The 9,928-nt window shown below is 43.6% G+C and overlaps 1 protein-coding gene across 1 annotated transcript; it reads left to right on the top strand.

Moving 5' to 3' along the window:
- Nucleotides 1-1,299: 1,299 nt before the first annotated feature.
- Nucleotides 1,300-3,169, top strand: LOC134192743 (uncharacterized). The gene is made up of 2 exons (XM_062661493.1): nucleotides 1,300-1,506; nucleotides 1,973-3,169. The coding sequence occupies exon 2, from the start codon at nucleotides 2,026-2,028 to the stop codon at nucleotides 2,899-2,901; it is 876 nt and encodes a 291-aa protein (XP_062517477.1). The 5' UTR covers nucleotides 1,300-1,506; nucleotides 1,973-2,025; the 3' UTR covers nucleotides 2,902-3,169.
- Nucleotides 3,170-9,928: the final 6,759 nt, after the last annotated feature.

Genomic DNA, 9,928 nt, shown 5'->3' with positions numbered 1-9,928 from the left:
CAAACAGGAGTAACATGCGGCTGGTCTAGATTCATACTGTAGACATACCTAGCCTCGGATTTCCAGACCAATGTAGCGCCAATTACAAAATCGGCTTAGGCCAGCTGCATGTTATTACTGAAGCAAAAGAGAGGTCAAGAACGATTGTTTAGAGGAAATGCCGTACGAAAAGTAGAACAAATTAATCCTATAGCATGAGAAAAGGAATCCACTATCAGAGGAAAGTACCCTACTTTGATTGTGCAAGTCGAACCTTTTTCACTCTAGATTACGTAGCAAGCCAGTAAGATACTGCTACATAGGAAAATTTGTTCCCTAGATGTTCAAACGGCACCGTACGATCTCTACGCTGCAGAGAGTGATGAGAAATTGGCTAGAAATACGTAGAAACATGTCTTAAAAGTTGATTTTAGCCCTAGACGTCGATATTATATGCTCAAAATGCTCAAAATCTTTACAGAGTGTCTAAATTTGCTCGGAAAATGACGATCTAGCGTGCTTCGGGCATCCGAAAAAAGGGCGTGACTTCACTCAACTCTGACGACTACCACGGCTACGCACGCAACACGACGACGCTGCCCATACGATTGTTTGGAAGATGAGATGTTAGACTACTGCGACAAATAGATTCGGTTTGTGTCTGTGCTTTGGTAGCTCTAGACGAGAGGCCATCCGAAACCAGAGCTAATTGTACGGGTCTGGAGGGAGGGCGTGGTTTACGTTTAGTCCAGTCTCGTTCTCGCTAGAACGAGCCAAATCCATTGATTGTCACGGATCAAGATAAGCTACCTAACATCTCTACGTTGCCTTATATTTCATATCTAGACAATTGCGTTGGACCAACATCTCGCGTCCGAATCTAGCCGTTATTCGAAACTAGATACGGGACTCTATATAGTTGGAAGAGGTAACGTTGCGAGACTACAGTACCAGATAGGTCGAACAACAGGATTGACGCAAGCCCTTTCGTATGCAAATATGTTGTTTTCCCAACAATCTTTGGGGTCTTGTTAGCATCTGGATAAAATAGAAACGCTTACGTAATCTCTAAATCATAAGAAAAATGCACTCTTTTACGGTGCGATGAAACGATTCTAAAGCTAAAAGGCCTCGCACACAAGTAGAGAGTAGCAAACACCGTAAAATACAGTCTAGTACAGATGAACACAGTACGTAATGTATTATGTCAGTATTCTAAGGGACTGAATGTTGTATGCATTACGTCATCTATTACGTCAGTATTGTAAGGGACTGAATGTTGTATGCATTACGTCATCTATTACGTCAGTATTCTAAGGGACTGAATGTTGTATGCATTACGTCATCTACTGAAATATAAATAGGCGGGTCGCGATCTCTGCTGGCAGTCAGCTAGTTAGGATCAGACCTGACTACGTGTCTAGCTGTTAGATTCATTCTCACGATCAGAGGTGACAGTTCTTGAGATTGTGGTCGTAAAAGGGATTGTCTGGCTGTTTTGCACCTAACTATCAAGACAAGAAAGAGGTAAATCAATGCAACAATTAACACGATAATTCTAGTGCAGTTCTACAGCTTTTTCGATTTATTAGCAGTACGCATGGTAACCAGACTGTAGAAAATGTGTTTCTGATCGCTGTACACAGTTTTTGTTGTTTGTTTTCAATGAAAGATGCATGGGTGGTGTAGGGTTCTTGTATTCGAGCTGAACAAAGCGAACCTGTTTCAACATTACAGCTAATTTGAATTAGGGACTTGGGAGGTCGCTCTGCATGGATGCATATCATATTATGCTAAATTCAGTTATTTCTAAAGTAATCATGTCTTTGCATATATTGCCATGCTAGGAAGCATAAATAATTCGTGCATTGCAAGAACAAAGAAATAACTTGACATGTTGAACCGTTGTACTGCAAATTACTATCTATTTTTAAAGCATCGACGGCTGACGAGTTTGTAGAGTAACTTTGCTTGTGGTTCTTCACGCATGCAGGTTTCTGCTGTAAGCCTAGGGAGTGACGTATATCAAAAGATTGAGACATCATTATGGAAGAGTATCTAATTTGCGGCAAAACAGCATCAGCTGCAGTTACAGCTATGTGCGATATCCTAAAGGAATTGAGCAGTTTGGCCTCGTTTGCAGAAGGTTTACATGAAGCCAATTTGTCACGCCGACGTTGCCGTGATGGTGTGCGCACTACCGCAGAGTTGGCAATAGGCTTTACGCTTGCAACTGAACGGTTCGTCGACTGGGCCGATGGCACTGACATTGACAATGCAATTGAGGCGGTGAAAAGTCAGGATAGCATAGCTATCAAGTCTTTTAGGGCTGCACTAGAAGAGCGTTTACGACAAATCCGGGATTGCTACAAGAAGTTTTGTAAGAGTGCCAAAACAACAAGAGACCAAACTTACACTGCAGCAGCAAATGCAGGGAAGCATGCTTCGGATGCTAGATCTTTGGAATTGCTAGGTATGATCGGCAAAGGTGCAATAGCACTTGTCGTTCCCTTCGGTACCATTTTTGTCTGCTGGACATTATTTCCAGCTGCGATAGCTGTGGCTAAAGTTGCGAGTGTTGGACTTACAGGGGGGGCAATTGGTTTTATTGCCTGTTATTGGCTTGAAAAAGACAAAAAAAGAGCAGCAGAGGATTTGACTAGGGAGTATCAGACTCTCGATGATCTAGCAACGAAGGTCGATACCCTGCTTGACAATGCAGGAGAACTGAACATTTGGGTTAATCAAGTTGGGCGACAAAAAAAATGTCTTTCAAAAGCATTTGCGCACTTCCACAGAGATCATGTCGACGGTGTAATCAATGAATTGAAAAGTCTTAAGAAAGAATCAAGCACGTGTAAGAGTGCACTCAACACTGCCAGTAAAGAGCTAAAACAGCTTAAACAAGATCTGAGGAAATAGATGTAGCAAGTGCTTACAAAGAACGATTGAACTAATTCGTAAAAATTTTTGCCGGCAGTGACGATGTATTGAACATGGTTGTTTACGCGTCTATATCTATGTGTGTAGGTTTGTTCATGTGTTTGGACAATTGACTCTTCATGTTTGATTCTACATACTAGCCTTTGTGTTCCACTAATTGCAAGCAACAACTACTGCTTGTCAATGTGTACTGAGCAACGTTTTAGTAACTGTTTGTGAACGTTGTACTTTTGGTACGATATGAATACAATCAATCAATCATACCTACATGTGCCAACAACTTTTCTTGCGCCTTTCTCTTCTAGCTCGTCTTGCTTCAAATGTGTGCTCAGCAGCTGCATGTATCGTCTTCGTTTGTCAACAAACGGTTTTAGAGATTTATCCAGATCTAAAGCCGGCTAGCTTCAACCTGTTTGTCTGTTTCCCACGTGACCATAGCTACAGCTAGTACATACAGACAAAATTAATTCCCATAGACCCAATCGGTTGGATAACTTTCGCATCATCGCGCGGTTGGCATGTCGAGTGTCTAGCACGCATACACGCGCGCGCGCGCGCGCGCACGCACGTACGCACACACACACACACACACACACACACACACACACACACAAAATGGACAAATGGACAAATGTTAGGCCCTCCACGTCTTTCGACGTCGACCTTGAGGTCGGTTGCGGAGATAGCTCTCCCTGCCTCTAGAGACAGGGCCTCTATGCGCTACGTGGAGTCTTGGGGCCAGCGCTACAATCCACCTGGAGCTTGGCAGAGTCATCCAGGGGCACTGAGAATGGCGCAGCTCTGGGACTGGACACCAAGGCACACACACACACACACACACACACAGAGAGAGAGAGAGAGAGAGAGAGAGAGAGAGAGAGAGAGAGAGAGAGAGAGAGAGAGAGAGAGAGTGAAAGTCAAATAGCTAGTAAAAAGATTGTGTTGATAAGTAGACCCTCGCAAACATGTGAAGAAGCTGAGGCTGAGAGGCTGCTATGCTTTGCCTGAAAGTTCGAGGCTAATATCCAGTACGATTTGTCGGTACACGCCTGAAGATTTTACGTGAGCGCTATTGTGGGCTCTGTATCTCTTTGTTGGCTGCTTTTGGTGGTGATTAAATGGCTACAGCTGCGCAACGTTAGATGACCTTAGATGGGAAACGGTGGTGATCCTCAGCTAGTTGAGGTTGCTCAAATCTTACGTCCACTTCGGAATCGACTACCCCGCGGCTCTATAGTAAGGACCTCGTTAACTTAATGGAGATGAAGAGGAAGGTTTACCAAGTCAACTAAGGGAGACACGGACTTGGCTCTGGAAATTCTACAAGTGCTTCGTAAACAAGTTCCAGGGTCATTTGACACATTTTGCAACGTACTTTTGGACACTAAAGATAAGACATTATGTGAATTGGAAAGGAGATTTTGACCAGGTCCTCTACACAGCAGTGAGAGTAAGCATCTACATGTGTAGATAAACCAGTTGCTTCTGTAGTATGCACTGTAACAGCATGAGTGTGAGTGTGTGTGTGTGTGTGTGTGTGTGTGTGTGTGTGTGTGTGTGTGTGTGTGTGTGTGTGTGTGTGTGTGTGTGTGTGTGTGTGTGTGTGTGTGTGAACCAGACCATGTGGAACTAGACAGTTTCCAAAACTAAGACAGTCCCTAATGAAACCAGACCGTCTCTTTATACACGTGAGACTAAGGTGGAAAGACAAGATTAATTACTTACAAAGACCTCAAAATGGGTGGCCTAACAAACACCTGGTTTTAGCTTACGCAGGACAGGCAGAAGTGGGAGAACGTCTGCGCTCTCGTGTGTACATGTACATGTTAGGGTACATGTGTGCTTGAGGTCCAGTTCCAAGGATGCGATGAAGTCAGTGTCCTTGGATGTTCTGGCCAAGTACCAAGGAGTTTGTCAGCACGGCCTAAAGTTGAGTATCACAGGAGGTCCCACTTAGAAATAGGCAGGGGTTGCTATCATTAGTACTGAAGGGCACATTAAATTTTATTTGTCTATTTGTGTGTGTGTGTGTGTGTGTGTGTGTGTGTGTGTGTGTGTGTGTGTGTGTGTGTGTGTGTGTGTGTGTGTGTGTGTGTGGCGTGGTGGAGCAGATGGTAGAGCGTTGGTGATGACATCCGGGATCTTGTATTTTGTGATGAGGGTTCGCAGTTTCCTTGAGCAAGAAACTTACCCACAGTTGCTTCTCTTGACTCAGGAGTATAAATGAGTACCTGGTCATTGGCTGGGGTGGACAAGACCGCTGGCTTGGCAGCAACATCATGCAGCAGACGGGTAGTTGTGGGCCTTGGTGTCCAGTCTCAGAGCTGCGCCATTGTCAATGCCCCTGGATGACTCTGGCCAAGCTCCAGGTGGATTGTAGCGCTGGCCCCAATTATTGTAAACTAAAAAGTCCAACTTTTAAACATCCACATCACCCACATGCACGTTTCTTAGTGAAATTCAGCTAGATTGTTAATTAATAAAGATTTTAATAGTAGCTACGAAAACGAACGTAGCTACAAAGAATGAAGAAGGCTTAGCACTGCATGGAGTGCTATACTCTCGGCTGCTAGCTTAGGTTACGGAACAGCACACATACAAGTATGCACAAGCATTTGCATGCAATACCGCCCAGACACTACAGGTTGCGCTCAATCTGGCTCCTAGAGGTAAGAAACGACACGCGCGATTACTAAACTCTAAATTTGTAGACTGACAGGTGCAGGTGTATATAGTAGGTACAGTGCGCTGCCATCGATATATGATTACATCGACTGGCACATCAGCAATGAGCGCATTCTAGTAATGGTAGTATTGTCCGTCGACCGTCCGTTGTGAGTCGGTCCAATGGACGCTATATGCGGCGTGCGTGCGCAAGTTCTACAGCCAGTAACCAGCCTAGATACACCGTGTTTATAATTATGGATCTTTTTAGTAGCATTTGTAGTGAGTAAAGGTGAGACAAGCCAAACAGGAAACATGGAGAGAGTTCTAGCAGTTCGCGGTGAAACAAGTGAGACAAGCAATGACAAAGTCCCACGGCGAGTTGACGGCGGAAGGTTGGTCGTGATTTCGCGACGAGTCATTCGCGGCGATTCACAGCGCATTTGCGCATCGTAAATTGTCATCGCGAATTCGCGACGAAACGCAGCGAATAGCAGCGACTCGCGCCCTATTTGAGGCGAGACGGTACTCCAAGGAAGATTCTGCAACAGATGCTCTAGAAAACCAACTAGATCCAAAAGTAATCGACTATCATATACAAGATGCTCAAAATATTCTCGAAGCCATAGCAATATTTAAAGAATTGGTCGAATGTGGAAGACGATGCCTTGCACATTCTCTTGGGATTTTGTCTATGACACCATGGAATTGACGCTAAAGTTCGTTAATTCATTTGAGAAATTCGCCGCTTGTGGTCATTCTGCTGACAGGATTAAGAGCGTAAGGGCAGCGCTGAAGAGTGAGGATGTCAGAGAGTTTGAGTTATTGATGACTACACTCAATGCGAATGTATCAGAAACAATGACTCTGTGCGACACGTTTCAAGAGAAAGTTGATATAGCAGCCGAACTAGTCTATACTGCAGCGAAAGACGTGCAGAATAAAGCTACCAAAACCAAAAGGATTCGCAGTCGTGTCAGTTGGGCTGCGTTTCTAGGCGGCCTTGTCGCCATGATGTTGTTTCAAGTCCCTGCAATAGCTATACTCGGACTGGTCGTTAGTGTGGGAGGAGGAGTCGCTATTGCAGCAGGCATACTAGCAGCAGACAGAACAAATTATACAGCTGTGACCGAGTTGAGTCAAAGCTATTGCAGATATGTGTCGTGGACAGCCTCTTTGCTGATTACTATCGTGAAACACTTGAGCCGTTGGATCAATGAACTACATAGTACACCGATTGCTACTACTGTCCTTGAACTTGAGCATGTCAAAACGGAGCGCTTCAACAAAGTAGTCGATGCATTGGAATTCCTTTGCAAAGAGCTAGACCCTATTTTACGCGAAGCAGTTGCCGTGTTAACGACTGTCATGCAAAGCATGAAGTCGACTCCTCACGAACGGTTCAAGAGCGACTAGCACAGAATGATGGTCGAAGAACGCGTTGAACTTGAACTAAATCGTGCATTTTGCAGTCACGTTGGACGGTATTTGTACGTGTCTATTTAGCGTAGCTTTACGTGTTTAGGGATGTGAGAGCACGAGCTTTTATTTTCTATATGCTGCTACTAGGCAGCACTACGCTTTTGCATGCATCTATATATATATATATATATATATATATATATATATATATATATATATATATATATATATATATATATATATATTTATATATACATATATATATATATATATATACGTATACGAATTGTGTAGCGTTAAATTGTGTAGCGAGAGCTGCAATCATATTCTTGCCCGTAACGCAACGGGAAAGTGTCTGCGAGTTCACATGTCTAAAGACTACCTGTATCGCTAAAAATATGTTTTGCAATCATGTCCATTCTAAGGACCCTTTGCCATTTCCTAACGTATACGTCTGAGTATCGTACCCCTTGGTTCACATCTAGATATAGGTACACATGTACAGGTAATCTTAGCAATGCATGTTAGTAATTCCAGCAGAAAGTGCACGTATAGAGGCACTAACACTAATATCTTTTTCAGGTCTATACGTCAAAGAGTGCAAACAGACAACCTAATTATTACCACGGTATTGTGTTCTAATATACCAGTAGGGGCGATGCTATAGTATATATTCATTAGATGTGCAATACAACTTCCATAGTACCGTGTGACTGCAACGCCACAAAGACAACTCTAGTGCCATCTTGTAATCGCAATTCCGTGACATTGACATACTGACTTGCCAAAATGTCCGTCTTTTCATCGCGACTCGGACTCTGCAATTGCTCCGGCGGCTCAGAAAAACTCTCAACCTCGTACGACGAAGTCCCCGTTGCGTTGCCAACTTCTGTTGACGATGCTGGTGTATCAATAAGAGCCTCAGTCTCACAATTGTCCGACATCATCGAATTGACGAGTCGTTCATTTTTGGTTGATTTTGTAGGATACATTGTGAATGCTCCAGCGAGCATAACAAACCCCAAACATAAACATTCAGCAACGACGACTGGCGTAATGATGTCTGGCGTCTGCAAGGTGCTGCCATCAGTTAGACCGTCAGCTTGAACGGTGAGAACAAGAGCACTAGAAACGTATCCGACAATCAGACAGAGGTCTGGAATCATACAAAGAACTTGTTTGAGATAGTGTATTGAGCTCTTGGGTGGAGCGTTTAGGCAAATTATACAACACAAACAATCTATCTCTCTAGGCTCACCATGTGCATGATGACCGTGAGTTTACCTTCCAAAACAAGCAAGAAAACACTAGAGATTTTATACACAATTGCAAGAGCTGCAATGCTCCACACTGGAAGAAGACAAACCATCCAGTAGTGCGTGTGGAAACTGGTCGGGTTTTTGTAGAAACCAGCGTGCTACAGCAGAGAGAAGGTAAACACCCAAAAGAAGGCTAGGTAAGCAAACAATAGTTGAAAACCAAATATGGTGCCAATATCCCTGCATCTAGACATCTGTTTGCGTAGCTGTAAAGAGACATGGCATTGGCGTGCTAGAATTGCGACGGTACCGATTACCATTTCAACCAAATAAGGAATAGGGATAAGATCTCGTGATACGTTTGCTCCTTGTATGTATAGCAACCAGACAATTTTTGTTGCCGTTCCAGCCGGAAATCCAAGTGTCAACGAGTAGAAAAGATGGGTCTTTGCTTGTTCTTTGAAAATCGGTCCAGACAACTTACAGCAAGTGCACTGACATCTGTAAACCAAATATAATATGAAGACGATGACGTCAAGAGTAACTCCGAGTCCGACTGCAATGAAAATGAGTGGATGGTCAAGTGTGTTGTTGTCTGGTTCGGATTGCTGTAATACAAACAGCAATACACTTGTGACCAATGCATTGCGTGGGACATCGAATAGAAGTCGAAGTAGAAACCATTAACATTTCGTTTTCTCGAATTTGTTAGTAAACAGATCTTCCGTGTTTCTGTTTTCCCTAAAATTAAGAAATTGTAATGATAAGTATAGCTGTATTTTACTAATTGAACGAGCAGTTTACACACACACACACACACACACACACACACACACACACACACACACACACACACACACACACACACACACACACACACACACACACACACACACACACACACACACACACACACACACACACACACACACACACACACACACACACACACACACACACACACCGTCTCCGCGAAGTCAATGGGTACGCGAGGTCGAACCTGTGTTAGCATCCGGGCATTATGCGATGCGTAGTTGTCAGCTTCTGCTCATCTTACATCTATTATCGAACTAGAGACAAGACTGAGAAGGAAACCCATTTGCCAGTCACACCAGGTCAAGGGCAAACAGTTCGTTTTGAATTTGAATGGCAAGTTATTTCGCATTTTGAGCGGCTATTTTCCAGCTAAAACTCAAGTTGATGAGCCTCAACACAGTGGAAAGTTACCGAGTTTACAAGCCACATCCGGGTACTTTAATTTTAAGTTGCTATGACGTCAATGTGTTGGCGCATATACTTTGGGACTGTGTGATATTTTGAGACCTGGATGGTACATGTGTACTGAGTGGGAGTTTGGCGAGCTTTCTGCTTGGCTGATAGCGTATTCAATGGAGATTCGATCCACAATTTATGAAGTCAGTTGAGCAATAATTTGATTGACTCATTCTGTTGGTTGCGCTATTACAAATGAACAGGGTTGGTCCGATCATTGTAGTGCAGATTAGGAATGAGTATGGAGGTTTTGGATTGGATACGTATACAAACTACCTAGCTAGAATGATGACGTCGCTGGGCATTGGCAGGTTAATTGCTGTTACTTTGGCAATGAGGAAGGATTGCATGTGGGCAACTGTCGAGTGTTTTCAAGACAATGAAGAGAG

This window comes from Corticium candelabrum, chromosome 1 (assembly GCF_963422355.1).
Source record: "Corticium candelabrum chromosome 1, ooCorCand1.1, whole genome shotgun sequence".
Classification (NCBI taxonomy): Eukaryota; Metazoa; Porifera; class Homoscleromorpha; order Homosclerophorida; family Plakinidae; genus Corticium; species Corticium candelabrum.
Note: the sequence above shows the minus strand (reverse complement) of the source record. Positions and strands in the feature narration are given on the sequence as shown.